Source organism: Pollachius pollachius (genome assembly GCF_949987615.1).
Source record: "Pollachius pollachius genome assembly, chromosome: 13".
Classification (NCBI taxonomy): Eukaryota; Metazoa; Chordata; class Actinopteri; order Gadiformes; family Gadidae; genus Pollachius; species Pollachius pollachius.
The window spans coordinates 4,033,700-4,054,822 of record NC_136946.1 but is presented as its reverse complement, the minus strand read 5'-3'; the positions used below and the strand labels follow the sequence as shown (position 1 = coordinate 4,054,822).

General features: G+C 50.1%; 1 protein-coding gene across 3 annotated transcripts; it reads left to right on the top strand.

The window, feature by feature from the left end:
• Positions 1-201: 201 nt before the first annotated feature.
• ehmt2 (euchromatic histone-lysine N-methyltransferase 2) lies at positions 202-20,773 on the top strand. 3 transcript variants are annotated; one of them, XM_079748918.1, is made up of 30 exons: positions 202-240; positions 539-610; positions 892-961; positions 1,591-1,761; positions 2,036-2,439; positions 2,715-2,793; positions 3,307-3,386; positions 3,504-3,599; positions 3,929-3,988; positions 4,359-4,482; positions 4,847-4,951; positions 5,598-5,728; positions 6,892-7,035; positions 7,764-8,113; positions 8,814-9,080; positions 9,652-9,747; positions 10,029-10,111; positions 10,287-10,393; positions 10,920-11,042; positions 11,732-11,833; positions 12,100-12,204; positions 12,912-13,066; positions 13,744-13,911; positions 14,361-14,505; positions 15,172-15,249; positions 17,188-17,303; positions 17,751-17,837; positions 18,849-18,927; positions 19,226-19,401; positions 20,072-20,773. In XM_079748918.1, exons 4-30 carry the CDS (start codon positions 1,629-1,631, stop codon positions 20,250-20,252), a joined length of 3,774 nt encoding a protein of 1,257 aa, XP_079605044.1. In that variant the 5' UTR covers positions 202-240; positions 539-610; positions 892-961; positions 1,591-1,628; the 3' UTR covers positions 20,253-20,773. The 3 variants fall into 3 exon arrangements, with proteins under 3 accessions (XP_079605044.1, XP_079605042.1, XP_079605043.1); XM_079748916.1 differs by lacking the exon at positions 539-610 and having other exon boundaries at positions 209-240; XM_079748917.1 differs by lacking the exons at positions 539-610; positions 12,100-12,204 and having other exon boundaries at positions 209-240.
• The last annotated feature ends 350 nt before the right edge of the window (positions 20,774-21,123 follow it).

Below are 21,123 nucleotides of genomic sequence, written 5' to 3'. Positions count from 1 at the left end.
CAGCGAACGGGACCGCCAAAGGGGGCGTGTCCTAGGCGCGTCGACGTCAGCTACGTGCTATGACGTTACCGACAGCGTTGCCAGATTGGGCCAGATTTCCCCGGCCAATTTGGCAACCCTGGCTAAAGCCCGCTTCAGCCAGGGTTGCCAGATTGGCCGGGGAAAACTGGCCCAATCTGGCAACCCTGGTCAGCACCAGTGGGGGGAAACATGTCGTCGGCATCTGAAACAGCAACAAAGGTAAAGAAACCTGGGCAATTGAAGGTGCAAATGCATTACATGCTCACTTACAGCATCAGACACGGAGTAGGACAGACGAACTATGCATAAAAACGTCACAATTTGCGCCATAGAGTGAAATTATCTCACATTTCGGACCAGTATGCTGCTGGACCAGCAGTGCTGGTTTAAGCTGCTGGTTTGTGCCTGTCGAGCTATGCTGCAGAGCTAACTGGACACATGAATCCAATCAGAACAGAAACGGTGGTTGTGTGGTCGTTACTCGGGATCATACCCGGGATATTGTGTTGTTTCCTAGTGCCATGGTTAAAGAAAGGACCACCACACACACTGCAGGGCTGGATCCGACCACATCCTCCAGCTGTGGCCGGTGTGTTGGCGCGCAATAAGCCCCCATTCATCATTCATTAAGCCAGGCACTGCCGGTGTGTGGTCATGACGGGAACCTAGAGCATTATCCTTGTGTTTATGTATTAAATATTAACTCTTGAGATCCGAAAATATTTAGTTTGTGTTGTGGTACTCCCGTTTGAAGCCCCTGGTGGCGCATGCCTGCAGTGCACATGGGTCTGAACTGTCAGAAGCAACTCTCACTTTCTGCAACTTCATGGAACTTTTTTGCGTTCTAACGTGGGTTTTTCTTTTTTCAAGGAGCCCCTGGGGGACAATGCGCTAGGAAACAAAGCAGAGTTGACCTCAGCACCAAATCAAGTACAAACAGGTAGGTCTGAATGGGATTTAGACTCGGGACCGATACGTGGTCAGCTCAGGTCGGTTTGTTGTCGGACGATTTGATGGACGCGTAACATTGCCTTCAGAGAGGTTGTGTCCTACCCTTAAAGTATTTTTTACTTTTCGGAGGTATGTTATCCTGATAGATTCACTATAGAGGAAGGTGATTAAGGATCGAGATGCAAGGAAATTGGGTATCGAACCCTGAACCTTTCAGCGGTTTCATTAACAAAAGAGTTTATTTTTTCTTGAGGTTTGAATATTGTGAGCATGGTATCAAAACATCCGGATCCGATGGATGGATACAGACAGATGATGTATGCACTTATTATATGTTGTACGTCCTGGCACTTTCAACTAGTATTTAGCATCATGCAGCATCTTATCCTTGCTATCTTTGTTGTAAAGGGTTAACCCAGTGATTGTTAGTGCTCGGCACTTGGTTCTATGAACATCCTTACTGTACCGACAGCGATCTATTGTTGTTTCTTTCTTCTGACAAATGTACTTATTGTTAGTCGCTTTGGATAAAAGCATCTGCTAAATGCCCTAAATGTTAATGTAAATATTATAAACAGACAGGTGTGATAGCTTCCAGAGGCGTTTGTTCCCCCGCAGGTAACACTGCCCCCTCCACAGCTCTGGTCGTCAAGGAGATGGAGCCTTCGCCTGTGGGCGGGACCTCTTCAGCATCCCTGTTTCAGCTGCCAATTAAAGAGCGCGCCTCCAAACCTGTGGATGATAGCGACGCCCCACCCTCCTCCTCTCCACCAATGAGAGCTCTGACAGGTCAGAACCTCTTTGGTATATGGTCACTTATTGGTTGGAATATGTGTGTAAAGTATAGAGCATGTGTAAGTGGTTTGGAGAGAGAGAGAGAGAGAGAGAGAGAGATGGGAGGGGAGGGGGTCGAGTGAATGTGCGTTAATGTTAACTTTTGTCAGTTGTAAAAGAAAATGTCAAGGTTGTGCCAATAAAAATAAGTAACTAAACTTATCCTCTGAACTTCAGTGAGTTTGGGGCTTAGGGTTGATCTTTAACAATCTTAACCCCCCCTCTGCAGGACACGCATCCAAGACCTTCCTCTCAACCACATCCTCCACCTCCTCCTCCTACCCATCCACCTCCTTCGCCTCCTCCTTCTCCTCCTCCTTCCCCACCACCTCCTCCTCGTCTCCCTCCACCTCCTTCTCCTCCTTCCCCACCACCTCCTCCTCGTCTCCCTCCACCTCCTTCTCCTCCTTCCCCACCACCTCCTCCTCGTCTCCCTCCACCTCCTTCTCCTCCTCGCCCGGGAGAGCCAAGATGAGCGTGTCGGGGCCAGGCACCAGCAAGTCCATGCTGCCCCCTGCTCCTCCCTCCTCCTCCTCCTCCTCCTCCTCCTCCTCCTCGAGCCTTGCCGTCTCCAGCCCCCCGCCGAAGGTCCACCGAGCGAGGAAGACCATGAACAGACCGCCCCCTGCGCAGGTGAGATCCCGACGTTCCGAACACGCAAAAGGGGGCCCACATTTCAAAACGCGGCCGTTAGTGACATCACAAACGAGATTGTCCGCCCTCACGATGGCTGGAACCACCTACCAGTTGCTACATCCCGCCCACTAGATTCGACCCCCCCCTCCGAGATTTAATCCGGACACTAACGGACCGACAAACTGAGTCCACATGATGATGATGTCACATCAGTAACTGGATCTGAACGTGAACTCTGTGTGTTTTCTGAATCGCCGGCGTTTGACGGACAGCTGAGTCGCGTGGAGGCGCCCATCTTCCTGGTGATTCCGTCGGGCCCCTCAGCCTGCCTCCTGTCGCAGAGTGAAACCGGTGAGTTAATCTACAGAGAGGAAATCGTTATAGAGAGGAGGATACTGCTACAAAGAAGACACCAAAGTGCCATAAGTCCCCGTGTCTCCATAATGGCACTTTCGTGTCTTCTTTGCATTGTTGTGTTCCAACAGTCTCTTATGTGGCAGGAAGTCTCGTTACAGTCCGGTCTCATCTTTCACAATAACAGCGTAGAAATTGAGAAGTCATTGCTGAACTCCCCCACAGGATTTTTAACAACACCTTTAGGCCTACTTGACCCAACCCCTTCTGCTCCTTAACAACATTCACCTCCTGTTAATCACTTTGGATAAAAGTCTGCTTTGTATTGTTGTGTCTCTGTTATGTGTCCTCTTTGTAGTGTTGTGTCGTTATTATGTGTCTTCTTTGTAGTGTCGTGTCTCTATTAGACGCCACACTACAAAGCAGACACCAGCATCCCATTCAGGTCCCCATATTCGGTGTCCCTGTGAATTGTCTCCCCGGTCTAAAGTGTCTCTTGTTTCTCCACAGCTGCCAAGAGAAGAAGGTTGGGGCTGATGTTCGAAGGCACAAGCGAGATGGACATCAGTGCTTCGGAGAAAGGCCAAAGGGTACGTTTCTACGTTATTTTCTCCGGAAACTTGCATGTCAATTAATTTTTGTTGTTAAATAAAATTGTTGATGCAAATAATCTCGCAGCCTGAGTTGATGAGCGTTTTTGTTTCAAGAGGGCGGAGCCTGTTGGCAAGGCGGGACCAGCCGAGAGCAGCGATTGGCTGAAGGAGCCGAAGGATGAAGAGGATCCAATTCAAATCTCTGACAAGGTGATACATTAATATGTTCACTTAAAGGGGAACCTCAGCTTTTGTCCACTATAAGGTAGAACGGCTTCATTAGCATCTTCAACATAAACTCTTTTTATTTAAAAAATCACAGAAACATTGTACTATTGCATCGCAAAAAAACTATCAATTATCGTAAAACAGCAATTATCATACCAATGGCGTAGAGCCCACGGCACAACGGGTGTAACTCTGTGATGTACAGCCTGTTATGATGGCGTGAAGGACTCATAGCAATGCTAGGATGGGTAAGGGTTAGGGTTAGGGTTGTCCTGGTGGACCAGCGAGCTGACAGCCGTGTGCCGGTTCAGTCCTCAGGTTCGTGGTCAGCGGGGGCGGAGCCAGAGACCGCCATGAACATGTCCGCCCATGTGAGTCTGGTTCAAGCCCACCGGCTGGGAGGGGTGGGTCTTTCTGGTGCTCCTGATGGGATTTGTTTTGACCATGGGGTTTAGAGTCAAAACTCTTTTTTTGCAGACGTTAGTTCTAAGATTTCTCGTCTCAAGGAAACTCAATCCGCAGACGTTGTGCATTGAAATAGAAATGAATGAAATCGTGTCATCCTGATAAAAAATGCATGGAAATGCGAAATGGACCTGTTGTTACCAATACCTGGGAATGTATCCAAGATGTCTTTGTTACTCATGTTCCCGGGCCACACCTCGAGCCCTGGCCCGTATCCTGATATCGCGGCTAACCCCTCAGTCTGTGCTGCTGTGGATGTTGTTGTTGAACCACCAGAGCTTGGGAGAGGCTGAGGCCCAGAGGGAGAGCCCCAGTAAGAACGGCCCGGGCACGTTTCCATGGCTACAGCCTGGGCGGAGCCAGCAGAGGGAGCGGGCTCAGGGCTCGGAGATGCATGAAGGTGAGGAGGAAGATCAGCACTGTATGCTAGCTATGCAATACACTTCCACTATCGCATCGCCAGCACTGTGTGGTAGCTGGACAATGCACTTACACTGCCACAATGCTAGCACCGTGTGCTACCACTATGCTAGCAGCAAGTGGTAACTGTATCATACGTCAGACTCAGCAGTGACCACAATTCAACATGTTACAATATAGTTCAACAATAACAATATAGCCTAGATTATAATTATGAAAACAACAAAATGTGTACTAATGGTACTAGTACTAATATGCGTGTTTGGAAAGATGTCCCCATATAAAATAGATAAGTACATGGTGTATACTAAGTGTGTGTGTGTGTGTGTGTGTGTGTGTTCCAGGTTCCAGGGGGTCCGGGGTCAGTGCTGTGGGCGGGCCCCCTGACTACACGGAGGTTCCTCTGGACGTCTCTGCTGCTGACAGCCTCACTCTCTCTCCCCACCACGGTGTGTGTGTGTGTGTGTGACGTGTTTCCAGGCACTGAACTGTATGACTTAACGTGGATAATGACGTTTTATAATGTGTCATTGTGTACTTTTACAAGTACACATTTAGCGGAGACGCTTTCTGGATGAGTGTGTGTTGCTTCCTTTTCCTGGTGGAGGGTGTAACACTTCTGGTTGTGTGTGCAACACTTCCTGTTTGTGTGTGCAACACTTCCTGTTTGTGTGTGTAACACTTCCTGGATGTGTTTGTGTAACGCTTCCTGCTTCCTGGTTGTGTGTGTGTAACGCTTCCTGCTCCCTTGTTGTGTGTGTGTGTGTGTAACACTTCCTGCTTCCTGGTTGTTTGTCTGACACTTCCTGCTTCCTTGTTGAGTGCTTATCGCTTCCTGCTTCCTGATTGTGTGTGTGTAACGCTTCCTGCTTCCTGATTGTGCGTGTGTAACCCTTCCTGGGTGAGTGTATCAGTTCCCTCTTCCTGGTTGTGTGTGTGTTACGCTTCCTGCTTCCTAGTTGTGTGTGTGTAACGCTTCCTGCTTCCTGGTTGTGTGTGTGTAACGCTTCCTGTTTGTGTGTGTAACGCTTCCTGGTTGTGTGTGTGTAACGCTTCCTGGTTGTGTGTGTAACGCTTCCTGCTTCCTGTGTGCAGAGGGAAGTGATGCGGGGGACCGTCTGGAGGAGCTGCCCCTGTGCAGCTGCAGGATGGAGGCCCCCCGGGTCGACTCCCCCGGGCCGGGGGTCAACCGCAGCTGCATGGCTACGGAGAGCGTGGACGGAGAGGTAACACACACACACACACACACACACACACACACACACACACACACACACACACACACACACACACACACAATCAGTAATCAGGCCCCCCCCCACTGCTCCGGGCCCCATGGAGCCAGACAGAAACACAGACAGACACACAGACAGACAGACACACAGACAGACACACAGACAGACACACACAGACAGACAGACACACAGACAGACACACAGACACACAGACACACAGACAGACAGACACACAGACAGACACAGACAGACAGACACACAGACAGACACACAGACACACAGACAGACACACAGACAGACAGACAGACAGACAGACAGACAGACAGACACACACACAGTTGTCCACCAGGTGGAGATCTGCCGTGTGGTTCGTCGAGTGGTTTGTAATGAAATGTTCTCTATAGACCGTGTAGGAGATTATGTTCTTGATAAAAGGGATAGGAAAAGTGAACATATAAATATATACTACACTGCACTATCCTGCTGGATGTATAGTAACACATAGGTCATCTAATCTAACAGTGTACAACGTAGCTATTGGTGATGTAACATTAGTCATATGTATGGTTCTAATCAGGTACAATTGCACAAAGGTACAATGAACAAAACCGGAGTCTTATTCGTGTGTGTGTGTGTGTGTGTGTGTGTGTCTGTTTCTCTCCTGTGTGTGTGTGTGTCTCTCTCTGTCTGTCTCTACTGTGTGTGTGTGTGTGTGTCTGTCTCTCCTCTGTGTGTGTGTGTGTCTGTCTCTCCTGTGTGTGTGTGTGTGTGTGTGTGTGTCTCTCCTCTGTGTGTGTGTGTGTGTGTGTGTCTGTCTCTCTCCTCTGTGTGTGTGTGTGTGTGTGTGTGTGTGTGTGTGTGTGTGTCTGTCTATCCTCTGTGTGTGTGTGTGTGTGTCTGTCTCTCCTCTGTGTGTGTGTGTGTCTATCTCTCCTCTGTGTGTGTGTGTGTCTATCTCTCCTCTGTGTGTGTGTGTGTGTGTGTGTCTCTCCTCTGTGTGTGTGTGTGTGTGTGTGTGTCTGTCTCTCTCCTCTGTGTGTGTGTGTGTGTCTCTCCTCTGTGTGTGTGTGTGTGTGTCTGTCTCTCCTCTGTGTGTGTGTGTGTGTGTCTGTCACTCCTCTGTGTGTGTGTGTGTGTGTGTGTGTGTGTCCCAGCTGCGTGCGTGCCTCAGCGTGACGGTGAAGGCGGAGACGATGCGTCCGTCCAGCCGCGTGGTCCTGCAGGTGCTCTGTGACCTCCACCGCGCCCACATGGTCAAACACCACTGCTGCCCCGGCTGCGGCTTCTTCTGCCTCGCGGTACGGAGACAGCACCACCCTCACCCCACCCGAACCCCACCCGAACCACCACCCTAACACCACCCTAACCACCACACACCACCCTAACCTCAACGCACCACCCTAACACCACCCTAACCACCACACACACCTCTCACACCACCCTAACCACCACACACACCTCTAACGCCACCCTAACCACCACACACACCTCTCACACCACCCTAACCACCACACACACCTCTAACACCACCCTAACCACCACACACACCTCTCACACCACCCTAACCACCACACACACCTCTAACGCCACCCTAACCACCACACACACCTCTCACACCACCCTAACCACCACACACACCTCTAACACCACCCTAACCACCACACACACCTCTCACACCACCCTAACCACCACACACACCTCTCACACCACCCTAACCACCACACACACCTCTCACACCACCCTAACCACCACACACACCTCTCACACCACCCTAACCACCACACACACCTCTCACACCACCCTAACCACCACACACACCTCTCACACCACCCTAACCACCACACACACCTCTCACACCACCCTAACCACCACACACCTCTAACAGCACCCTAACAGCACCCTAACAGCACCCTAACACCACACACCACCCTAACACTCACCCTAACCCACTGTCCTTAACCACTAGCTCACTATGTAGCCACCTAGCCACTATCCTGTGACCTCACTTCCTCCTGCCCTCCCCCAGGGCACCTTCCTGGAGTGCTGTCCCGACCAGCGCATCGCCCACCGCTTCCACCGCGGCTGCGTCACCGTGCTGGGCGGCGCCCGCGGCCGCAACAACAACAACAACAGCAACGGCAATCACCATAGCAACCACCATAGCAACAGCAACAACAACAACGGGGGCGGGGGGATGCTGTTCTGCCCCCACTGCGGCGAGGACGCCTCGGAGGCCCAGGAGGTCACCATCCCCTCGCCCGTCTCCGCGGCGACCGGCGTGGTCACCATGACGGCGTCCTCCACCACCGCGCCCTCGCTGGCCACGCCCTCCGGGGGGGCGGGGGCCGGAGGGGGGAAGCCCGACAGACCCGTGGGGTGAGAGGCCGATGGGGGGCTCGGGGGGGGGGATTAGGGATTGATTCATTGATTGGTTGACTGATTGATTGATCGGAACCCAACTTTATTATTTATATTAAAGGGGTGATGTCACGCCAACAGGTGTGAGTGTGATTGGCTGTTACGAGCTGTTTGAAAATCGGGCTTTTCCTGTGTTTTAAGTGACCTCACAAGTGGGCGTGTCCACCTAGATATAGGATGGATAGGCAACGTTTGCTCTAGTCCACTGGATAGGCCGGTAGACGGATCTATCTAGCGTACATCCAGGTGGACACGCCCACTAGTGATGTCACTAAGGCACAGGGAAAGGCAGGTTTTCAACCGGCTTGGAACGGCTAATCACATTCACACCGGGTGGCATGACTTCACCCCTTTATTGACTGATAGATCGGGTCGTTAAAGAATCCAACCCTTGTAGTTGTTATTGTTAATGTTTTACGATTGAATGATTGAAGAGGTTGTATTAGAATCAGGAAATTACTGTTTAATCGGTTTATTGATAAGACAATCCAAGATTAGCTTACTCACTCTATCACTCACTCACTCACTCACTCACTATCACTCACTCTATCACTCACTCACTCACTATCACTCACTCTATCACTCACTCACTCACCCTCTCACCCTCTCACTCACTCACTCCCCCTCTCTCTCTCTTTGCCCCCCCCCCCCCCCGCAGTGCGCGTATGCGTGGCCGCGGCGTTCCGCCGCGGGACCCCGACCACCACACCCTGCCTCCCCCACGCCCCGCCTCCGACCCCCTGGCCTCGTCGTCGTCGGTCGCCACGGAGACCCTGCCCCCGGCGTCGGAGGGGGGCGAGGGGGTGGACAGCGCAGGGCCCTCGCTCTGCCTGCCCAACGGGGGGCTGGTGTGTCCCAGCGCCCTGCCCCCGGGGCCCAGCAGGGCGGCGCTGCAGAAGGCCATCCTCACGCACGACACCGAGAGGTCAGGGGACGTTTTAAAATCAAAATCTATTAGGGTATATAGTTTTTTATTGTTCAATGTCTTATAGACTTTGCGGCTGGATATCAATTTTTTTTACCATATTTTTGATTTGAACATTTTTCTATTTGAACATTTTGTGTTTTTTTTTTTTTTACTAGGGGACATTTCAAAGGTCTCAGTCACAATTGGAATCATCATGATTCAAATATCGACCAAAATAATCGCGATAATGATTTTTTTTCTCAACAACCGAGCAGCCGTGCGTATAGGGCGCCAGAGTCGTGTTGAAGTGCGGTCCTTAGTCGTCGCTCGGTGGTTTTAGCCGCCGTTTGGCGCTGACATCGGTGTGGACGCGGCTAATCGCCAGGTGAACCGCACGCCAGGGACTTTGATGATGTCGTCATCTTTGGTTCATGGCAGCTTGCGCAGGTCAGGCAGGGCGACTTTGAGTTAGGTTTTTTGATATCACCAAACGCTGATTATTGACGTTAATAATCTGGACCATCCGGGATTAATGGAAGACAACGTCCTTGTCCTCACTGGTCCCCTCTGTCTCTCTCTGTCTCCCCAGCCGCCCTTCCCTCCTGGACGGTGCCTCTTCCTCCAGCAGCCTGAAGGAGGCAGAGGGCAGCGGGCTGAAGACTCAAACCCACGTGCCGATGGAGAGGTTGGTGAAAAATTTACATAAAAACATTTATGTCCACTTAAAAACGTATGCTGCGGCCAAAACTCTTAACAACAGTGTGCTGGATATTCTTCTCTCTTTCTTTACTCTCTTCTTCTTTCCTCTCTCTTTCTTTACCACCCCCCCTCTCTTTCTTTCTTTCTTTCTTTCTTTCTTTCTTTCTTTCTTTCTTTCTTCCTTTCTTTCATCTCTTCATTTCCCCCCCCCCGCTCTCTCCCTCCTTGTTATCTCCCTCCGTCTCTCTCTCTCTTCTGATTGGCCAGGAGGAAGAAGCTCCGGTACCACCCCCGCCAGCTCTTCCCGGCCACCAAGCAGGGGGAGGTGTTGAAGGTCCTGCTCATGCTCAGTGAGTGGCCCCCGTGATGTCATCACATGACATCATCGCATGCCAAGACGTCAAGACATGGCGTCACGTGCCGCCGTCACGAAGAGGGAGGATGATGCTAGGGACCATCGTACCGGTTTAATGTGTCCTAACTGTGTGTGTGTGTGTGTGTGTGTGTGTGTGTGGTGTGTCTCAGTGGAGGGGATGGATCCCACCAGCCAGCCTGACTCCCAGGGCAAGAGGTCAGCGCTGCACGCTGCGGCCCAGAGGGGAGCCCTGGAGCTCTGCTACATGCTGGTCCAGGTAGACCCCCCTCTGCCCTCCCTCTCTCTCCCCCTCTCCCTCGATCCTCTCTCTCCCTCCCTCGTTGGTAAAGCCTACCACCTCCCTCTCTCCCCCCTCTCCTCTCCCCCCTCTTCCCCTCTCCTCTTTATCCCTCCCTCCCTGGTAAAGCCTACATCCTCCCTCTCTCAACCTATTCTCTTCTCTCTCTCCCTCACCCCCCTCTCCCCTCTCTCCCTCTCTCTCTCCTCTCCCCTCTCTCCCCTCTCTCTCCCTCTCTCTCTCTCCCCTCTCTCTCCCTCTCTCTCCCTCTCTCTCTCCTCTCTCCTCTCCCCTCTCTCCCCTCTCTCTCCCTCTCTCTCTCCTCTCCCCTCCCTCACCTTCCTCTTTGGTAAAGCCTACCACCTCCCTCTTTTAAATCAATCCATTTCTTTGAGAATAAACCACTGTTTAACTCCAGTTATTAATGAAGTAATAATATCCTTGACTGGATACTTTCTGTTGTTCCTCTCACCTGAACCCCCGCCTCGATTTGTATCATTTCCAGGCGGGCGCCAACGTGGACGCCAAAGACAAGACCACGAGGACCCCTCTGCTGGAGGCCATCACCAGCGACCACGTGGAGGTGGCCCGCTACCTGGTGCAGTGCGGGGCCTCCGTCTACCACGTGGTGAGCGTCTTACTGGCCCCGAACCACCGCCCCCCCGCCCCTGCAGGGCCGAGGAACCACCTCCACATGAAGGGGGGTGGTGGTGGTGGTGGTGGTGGTGGTGGTGGTGGTGGTGGTGGTGGTGGTGGTGGTGTGAGGGGAAGTTTCGTTCAAAGGATGATGTTTGGTGGTTATCGTCATGGTGATGAGGATGCGTGGTGGTTATCGTCATGGTGAGGATGATGTGTGGTGATGTGGTGGTTATCGTCACGGTGATGGCGATGTCTCTCAGGAGGAGGACGATGGTTATCGTCATGGTGATGATATGTCATGTGATGGTGATGTGTGGCGATGTCTCTCAGGAGGAGGACGATGGTTATCGTCATGGTGATGATATGTCATGTGATGGTGATGTGTGGCGATGTCTCTCAGGAGGAGGACGATGGTTATCGTCATGGTGATGATATGTCATGTGATGGTGATGTGTGGCGATGTCTCTCAGGAGGAGGACGATGGTTATCGTCATGGTGATGATATGTCATGTGATGGTGATGTGTGGCGATGTCTCTCAGGAGGGGGACGATGGTTATCGTCATGGTGATGATATGTCATCTGATGGTGATGTGTGGTGATGTCTCAGGAGGAGGACGGTGTTTATCGTCATGGTGATGATATGTCATGTGATGGTGATGTGTGGTGATGTCTCTCAGGAGGAGGACGGCTACACCGGGCTCCACCACGCCGCCAAGCAGGGGAACCTGCAGCTGGTCCACCTGCTGCTGGAGACGGGACAGGTGGACATCAACGCCCAGGTGAGGGGGGAGACGGTCTCCGTGGCAACAACGAGATTACATATTGCAGCGTCCGGGTTCCCGTTTAGCGGTGTGGATCAATTAGCCATCAACTCATTTAGTGTATTATGCAATTTCAAAATAACACTCTATTGTATTCCGAATGTACACACTTGACTATTATATTATTCACCCATGAAAATCCAAACGTTATCGTAAAAATATTAGCTAAAAAACAACGAGTACGGATCAAGGCTCAAGGCTGGGGGGGGTGTTGGTGCTTGCAGGACAGCGGCGGCTGGACGCCCATCATCTGGGCGGCGGAGCATAAGCACATGGACGTGATCCGCGCCCTGCTCAGCCGCGGCGCCGACGTCACCATCCAGGACAAGGTCGCCATTGGTTACCGCCTCCGTTTGGAAATCGTTAACGTGTTTTTTATTGTGTGTCATGTGATGTGTGTCGTGGTTTTAGCTACAGTGACGGTGAAAGGGCGGGAATGACCCGTTATTGGCGTTGAACTTTGTCTCTGGCGCTAAGACTCCTGGGGATGCCTGCGCGAGGTGCAGTCCCCACCTCGATGTATGGGTGAAGGGGCACCGCAATGCATTGTGGGATCTTTTATTGACGACACTACTTGGGGTCAACAGAGTCGGAGTACTGTAAAACGCTGTTAAACGTTAATGCACCATAACTCAAGCTAACGGAAAGCAGCGTGGAAGTTCAAATCCCGAACCCTTAAGAGTGTACCCCTGCCGGTGTGGTCACCACTTTGGCAGCACGCCTTGTAGCGACCCAGGTTAGTCTCCCTCTCAATGAAGCTACCTCCTCTTTCTCCCTCCCCTCCGTCTTCTCAACTCTCTCCCCCTACCACTTCTCTCCCTCCCTTCTCTCCATTTCTCTCCCTCTTCTCTCCCCTCCCTCTCCTCCCACCCCGACCTGTCTCTCTCCCCTTCCCTCCCCCCCCTTCTCCCCACTCCCCCTACCTGTTCCCTCTCTTCTTATCCCCACTCCTCCTCCCCAAATCCTCTCTCCTCCCCCCCCCTCCTCTCTCTCCCTCCCCCCCCCCCCCCCCCTCCTCTCCCCTCCCCCTCTCCAGGAGATGAACATGTGCCTCCACTGGGCCTCGTTCGCGGGCAGCGTGGACATCGCTGAGCTGGTGCTGAACGCCGGCTGCTCGCTGTCCTCCGTCAACATGCACGGGGACATGCCTCTGCACATCGCCGCCCGCGAGGGCTTCCTGGAGTGCGTCACGTGAGTCAGAGCCACGCCCCCTGACCACGCCTCCAGCGCTCCTCCACTTTGGTTTAAAAATATAACTCACCCCCAGGGGTGAGTTTATTAGCCCTTACAAGCCGTTTGAAATCGGCCTCTTCTGACTCCACGAGTGGGCGTGCCACCCTAGATGCATTATGGATTGATCAGTCTACCAGCCTACCCAGTGGGCCGTAGAAAATATCCGTTATACATCTAGGTGGATGCTACCACCACTGATGTTACTGACGCACAGGGAAGGACACATTTACAAACGGCTTAACACACTCACACCTGGTGGCATGATATCACGTCTTTATTATTCGTTGTTCCTACGGCCCCACAATTTAATCACAAATGGATGGTGCGTAGGATCCCGTAAGAGAAAGTCCTGTACCGATATCACAGTTACTTTAGCACACACTAACGGAAGATTAACGATAGTTACCGGAAAATGGGAAGAAACGCCACCAAGCCAAGAGCCTTAGCAAAACATCAGCATATATTTTAATAGTCCATTTCCTTCAATGTTTCCTTCATTTTATATATTTATTAATCTCCCTTTTATACTTTACTGTTGGGCGACCGGGAGTTTTGATAACGCCGACAGGTCGTCGCCGTGGTTACCGGTGTGTCATTATCAGTGTGTGTGTGTGTGTGTTGCGGTGGGGGGTCAGGCTGTTCCTGTCCCGGGGGGCCACCATCGACGCCACCAACCGGGAGGGGGACACGCCGCTGAGCCTGGCCAAGCCCGACACGCCCGTCTGGGTGGCACTGCAGATCAACAGGAAGCTGCGCCGGGGCGTGGCCAACCGGGCGCTGCGCACCGAGAGGATCGTCAGCAGGTAGCCGTGATGTCACTTCCTGTCCGTCGTCTCCCTCTTATATATAGATGTATAGATGTATCAGTATAGGTGTAGATATAGTTTGTGGATTGTTGCGCAGTTTATGGAAGAACGCGATTTGATCATAGATAGATCTAGATATCTAGAGATGTAGATATAGATAATATAGATCAAATATGAAATGTTATGCAGTTTATGGAAAAAATGCGATTCGATTATCAGTTGTACTACTTTAGAATGTTATTGATCGACCTGGGGATGATGGGTGATTGATCGTTACATCCCAGTAGCCACGGTTACTCTAGTTAGGTGATTGTAGGCTACTTTTTTTAGCGTACAAACTAGGTGGAGCTCACGCAAGCTCTGAATGTGTCAGGTAGAATGAAAGTTTTTTCACTGTGCATTCACTATAATTCAATACCATTGGGTCATTAATCCCCCCCCCCCAGTGACGTCGCCCAGGGTTACGAGAACGTGCCCATCCCCTGTGTGAACGCTGTGGACGAGGAGGGCTGCCCGTCGGACTACAAGTACATCTCAGAGAACTGCGAGACGTCGGCCATGAACATCGACCGCAACATCACCCACCTACAGGTCTGTCCCGGCTCACTTCCTCCCTCACTTCCTCCCTCACTTCCTCCCTGACGTCACACCTAGAGGTCTGTCCCTGATTCTGCCCCCCGAGTTTATGAACGGTTTAATCTCATGCTTGTGAGCATGTATGGATGTAATATTTTTTGCGTGCACCTCTATTTATTGATGGGTGCGTTGTTGAGTTAATGAGTCGATGGTCTGACTGTGTGTGTGTCTGTGTTCAGCACTCTGTGTTTAATGGATGTGTGCGTTGTTGTGTTAGTTAGTCGGGGTCTGACTGTGTATGTGTCTGTGTTCAGCACTCTGTAACTAATGGATGTGTGCGTTGTTGTGTTATTGAGTCGATGGTCTGACTGTGTGTCTGTGTTCAGCACTCTGTGTTTAATGGATGTGTGCGTTGTTGTGTTAGTGAGTCGATGGTCTGACTGTGTGTGTCTGTGTTCAGCACTCTGTGTCTAATGGATGTGTGCGTTGTTGAGTTAATGAGTCGATGGTCTGACTGTGTGTGTCTGTGTTCAGCACTCTGTAACTAATGGATGTGTGCGTTTTTGTGTTAGTGAGTCGGGGTCTGACTGTGTGTGTCTGTGTTCAGCACTCTGTGTCTAATGGATGTGTGCGTTGTTGTGTTAGTGAGTCGATGGTCTGACTGTGTGTGTCTGTGTTCAGCACTGTAGTTGCGCTGACGACTGCTCCTCCAGTAACTGCCTCTGTGGACAGCTCAGCATCCGCTGCTGGTACGACAAGGTGAGCCCACAGTCCCTAGTAACGCACAACACACACACACACACACAGTCCCTGGTACTAGGCACGCATACACACACAGTCCCTTGTACTACACACTCAAACACATTCCCTGGTATCACACACACACACACACGCACACACACACAGACACACACACACACACACACACACAGTCCCCGGTACTAGACACACATTGGTTAGAGTTTTGAATACACTACAGCCTGTTGTATTTTCCCCCATTGGTTTTCCATATCAGGGCGGGTCCCTGTACAACTCTACAACAACCACAGAGCTAGGAGTTAAGATAGCAATCTGCTAGGCCAAAGTAGCACCCCACTAAGCTAAATACCTAGCCCTCGGAGCTAGCTATCTCCCAGATCAGCTAAGTTGTCCTATTGCTAGGCCAAGCTTGCACTCAGCTAAGCTAAATAACTAGCCCTCGGAGCTAGCTATCACCCAGATCAGCTAAGTTGTCATAATGCCAGGCCAAGCTAGCACTCAGCTAAGCTAAATACCTAGCCCTCGGAGCTAGCTATCTCCCAGATCAGCTAAGTTGTCATAATGCTAGGCCAAGCTAGCACTCAGCTAAGCTAAATACCTAGCCCTCGGAGCTAGCTATCACCCAGATCAGCTAAGTTGTCATAATGCTAGGCCAAGCTAGCACTCAGCTAGGCTAAATAACTTGCCCTCGTAGCTAGCTATCACCCAGATCAGCTAAGCTATCGTCCCGCTAAGCCAAGCTGTCGTCATGCTAAGCTAAACTGTCATCCCCGCTAAACTACTCTGGCCTCCCGCTAAACTGGTCAGCTGACCTGAGGAACGCGTCCTTTATGATCAAACGCATGACTTCATGTTTTACGACGAAGTCGTGACAAGAGTTGAACCCCGAACCAGAGAGCGTCATGAGACCTCACTGGAGCTCTGTGTTTGGTCAGCACCACCGCTACAGGCTCCCACCGGTTAGTGCGGTGGTCAAGCGGCCCGCCCCCCCCCACCCCGAAGGTTCTGGGTTCGATGCCCAGTGGTCCACAGCAGAGACGTGGGCGTCCTAGGGGCAAGATGGCCCCCTAACCCCGCCAGCTCCTTAATGGTTTCTGATTCACTCTAAGCTGCGTTGGATAAAGGGAACAGCTAAGTTACTGAATAACCAAGTGAACTTAAGTGATGATACCAGCATATTTTTGTCCTAATTCTGGTCCTAGTGTGTTATTTTACTCTTTAGTCAGAGTGCACAGGAGTGCTGACATCAGGGGTTGAACCCTCAATATTTTAACCCATAGAGCTAGACTTTCCTGTTCCTGTTTTTTTTGTCATTAAATGTCACTGTGCCTTGTCTAGTCATTAATTAAATATTAACTGATGTTCAGTACTGTTTAGTGTGTCATAATTAATGATGTTCTGTCATGTTTAGTCATGTTTAGTGGTCATATTTACAAAATGGACAAACAGTAAAACTCCATCAAATAAGTCAATAAAAAGTGAGCTATATTGCACATAATTAAAATTGCATATTAAAAAGAGTAGGAGGTGCATATAAATATTACGCAATTGCACATTGTCCAGTTTAGTGACGTCCTTTCATATCTAGTGGTCATATTTATTGGGGTCCAGTCACATTTAGTGGTCTCCGGTGCTGTCTAGTGGTTTACAGTCCAGTCTAGTGCTGTTCAGTCCTGTCCAGCCATACGTTCGTTGATGGTAAAGCGCTTTACAGCATTGCCTCACATTCACCCATTCATGCACACATTCACGCACCGACGGCGGTGCTAGTTAACCCAGTCAGGGCGAGGCGGCTCGCTCAGGGACACCTCGAAACTCGGCTCGGAGGAGCCGGGGATCGAACCAGCATCCTTGCGGTTACCAGCCGACCCGCTCTGCCTCCTGAGCCACTGCCGTCCTCGTTGACCCCCCAGTGTCATCCCACCCTCCTCCCTCCAGGACCAGCGGCTGCTGCAGGAGTTCAATAAGATCGAGCCCCCGCTCATCTTTGAGTGTAACCTGGCCTGCTCCTGTTTCCGCTCCTGTAAGAACCGCGTGGTGCAGGCCGGCATCAAGTAAGACCCCCCCATCACACACCGCACACAAGTGGATCTAGACTCGCATATCTAGTAGAGGGGGGAGGGGAGGGGAGAGAAAGAGAGAGATGGGAGGGAGCAGTATATATTATATTCGGTTTTCTGTATTTGTATGGGATTTATTTTGTTATTAATGATGCTCAAATTAATTGAGTTATATCATAGTCATATCTGATCAATTGGTTGTGCACGCAATATAGATTATGGGTTTGTTTTTAAAACTTTTTTAGATTATACATTTTGTTTACATTCTGAAGGCTTCCCCTTTTGGCATGGTTTATTTTCGGGCCATGGTCCGTACCGGATATAACCGGTCATAACCTGTATCCAGTCCACCTCAGTTGGGACTTTTACTTTGAAATGAACCCCATGGAGGTCCTAGTCTTCTTCATGGTCGTCTTGTTCTTCTTCTTCGGTGGTGTCCAGGGTGCGCCTGCAGCTGTACCGGACGGAGAAGATGGGCTGGGGGGTCCGGGCGCTGCAGGACATCCCCCAGGGGAGCTTCATCTGCGAGTGAGTCCCACACACACGTGTGTGTGTGTGTGTGTGTGTGTGTGTGTGTGCGCGCGCGTGTATACGTGCCTGCGTGTTGTGGGAGGAGAGGAATGTTTATCTAAAGCTGTTTTACCGTGTGCTTGTTTGTTGTGTATGTGTGTGTTTGTACTCCTCACTTGTGTGTGTCTGTGGGTTTATGTCTATGCGCTTTTGTGTGTGTGTGTGTGTGTGTGTGTGTGTGTGTGTGTGTGTGTTCGGGGGGAGGAAGGGAGGGGACATGGAGATGCCAGTTACTGGGCGAGGTCTCTCCCCTGTCTCTCCTCCCTGGTTGCTGTGGGTATGACCATGTGGTAACCAAGGTAACCATGCTCCCACGTGTGTGTGTGTGTGTGTGTGTGGGGGGGGGGTTCTAATGTATATTCTGTATCTGAGGTTGTCTAATGAAAATATGTTTTTATTATTTTTATACCTTTTTTGTTTCTTTTAATTAAAGAAATGTTCTCGTTCATATCATTTAGTATAGCTTTAGTGTGGGCTTGTGTTTTGCATTTAGAAATATTATTAAGTAGGGGGAAATAGTTCTTCTTTCAGTAGGTATGTCGTTGGGCTTCACTCGCTATAGTTTTGTGTCTAACACAAGGTTTATATTCCAAATCTATACACAGGAAATGTGTGTAACTAAGTTTATATTCAGTAGATGTGTCTCTGGCCTCAGTAACTGTAGTTATGTGTGTAACTGTAGTTCATATAGTGTAGATGTGTCTTTGGCCTCACTAACTGTAGTTATGTGTGTAACTGTAGTTCATATAGTGTAGATGTGTCTTTGGCCTCAGTAACTGTAGTTATGTGTGTAACTGTAGTTCATATAGTGTAGATGTGTCTTTGGCCTCAGTAACTGTAGTTATGTGTGTAACTGTAGTTCATATAGTGTAGATGTGTCTTTGGCCTCAGTAACTGTAGTTATGTGTGTAACTGTAGTTCATATAGTGTAGATGTGTCTTTGGCCTCACTGTTTTTTGGGACGCCCAGGTATGTGGGGGAGCTGATCTCGGACGCGGAGGCAGACGTTCGGGAGGACGACTCGTACCTATTTGACCTGGACAACAAGGTTTGATTCAGCAGAGTCCCAACACACACCTTTCTCTGTTTTGAGTCATGTTGGCCCGCAAATAAATAAAAAATAATCAAATCTGTGGGACCATTTTGTCCTCTGCTGTGACCCACCTCTCGCCTTCTCTCTGTTATCTCTCTCTCTCTCTCTCTCTCTCTCTCTCTCTCTCTCTCTCTCTCTCTCTCTCTCTCTCTCTCTCTCTCTCTCTCTCTCTCTCTCTCTCTCTCTCTCTCTCTCTGTTATCTCTCTCTCTCTCTCTCTCTCTCTCCCCCCTACTGTTCCCGCTCTCACCCAGGACGGTGAGGTGTACTGCATCGACGCCCGTTACTACGGCAACATCAGCCGCTTCATCAACCACCTGTGCGACCCCAACCTGATCCCGGTGCGGGTGTTCATGCTGCACCAGGACCTCCGCTTCCCCCGCATCGCCTTCTTCAGCTCCCGGGACATCCACAACGGCCAGGAGCTGGGGTGAGCCCGCCCACTTTAGAACCATAGAACCTACAGGTGTTCACACAGGTGAACATCAGGGTTCCTTCAACATGTCATGTAAACAATGTTAATATGTAAACATATTGTCAACAATATGTGTACAGGCCTTTAGAACGTTTGTGTGTGTGTGTGTGTGTGTGTGTGTGTGTGTGTGTAAAAGGGTGCATCCCAAAACCTGTTCTGTTGTTCATCCTCCTGTTCTGCTACACTGCAGACTGTGAACTGGGGTCTGGGCCAGTCACAGCCCTCAGACATGCTAAGGGCTTGAATCTTATGATGTAGTAAAATAAATCTCTTCTGGTGCCGGTAGAATACACTGCTTATGCGTCATTCTTCCAAACCCATTTCAGCAAGCGCTTTAGACCGCCTCTCAGACTGAGAACTGCGAGGGTGAGCAGAATTGCGCCAGAATGACTATTGGGACGCACCCTTAGTCGGGCATTCGTTCAAAAACCATTCCCCTCGGTCCCTTCCTCCTTTCTCTCTGCTACTTCCTCCTCTCTTCTGTTTAAAATGTCAACATCGCCCTCCATCTCACTCGCTATGAGTATCAACTAGCTGTCTCTCACCTTGCCTGAGAGAGCGAGTGACGACCGACCTGTTGATGTTAACATCTCCCTCCTCGCCGTCCTTGTCTTGCGGTGCCCAGGTTCGACTACGGCGACCGCTTCTGGGACATCAAGAGCAAGTACTTCACCTGTCAGTGCGGCTCGGAGAAATGCAAGCACTCGGCCGAGGCCATTGCAGTGGAACAGAGCCGGCTGGCTCGCCTGGAGGCCTGCCCGGATTCAGCACCCGAGCTTGGGATGACCCTCCTAGGAAACGCCTAGGCTCCGTTCTGCCAAGGCCCGTTGTGGGTCTCGTGGTTGTCGTTCATCTCTTGTAATTATGTTCTGGCTTATGGAGGCCAGGAATGGAAACCAATCCCACGGATTCCCTTTTTTATCCACATCACACTTTCTGGACTTTTATTGTAATGTTTTAGTTTTTTTTTAATTATTGAAATAAAAAGTTGCTGTCTTTTGATTTTCAATTCTGCAGTGTTTTTAACCAACGCGCTAGCCTACTTTTAGCAGTTATCATGGTCTTTGGTTTAGTATACGTTTTTTAGCTGTCTTCTGCCACGGTATCAGTGTTTAAGGGAGGTTACTGACCACTTCTATGTGGTGGTTTTGTATTGTAAAGTGACTTATTGTTGGCAATGGGAGGTCTGATTTGAGCACTATGGACATCCTTAAAAGGAAGTGTGAAACGTCTGTAGGTCAACCCATTTCAGTTTTACCGTTTCTTTTACCCATTTTATACATAGGCTATTGCTTCTATATGACTTGGATGAAATAAAAATGGAATAAATCTGTGAATCCATTGTTTTTGTCATATATATGAGATACGAGATTAAAGGAGCAAGCCACGTTACTAGTGAACTGGTTTGATGATGAAAAACTGATTGTATACATTTTGTGGAAAAAACGGATAAAATATATTGAACACAATTTTGCTCATTTTGAAAACATGATGTAAGCCTTTCCTACAACGGACATACATCCATTAAAATAACCAATTAAAAAAAACGAACCGACATTAACTAATGTAGTTACGTATTTTTTATTGGTCATTTCAATAGTTGTAGTCAATGTTATTTATTTAAAAAATAATAATCCAGCACCCATCGATAGCTACATTGCGAGTAGCCACGGTGGG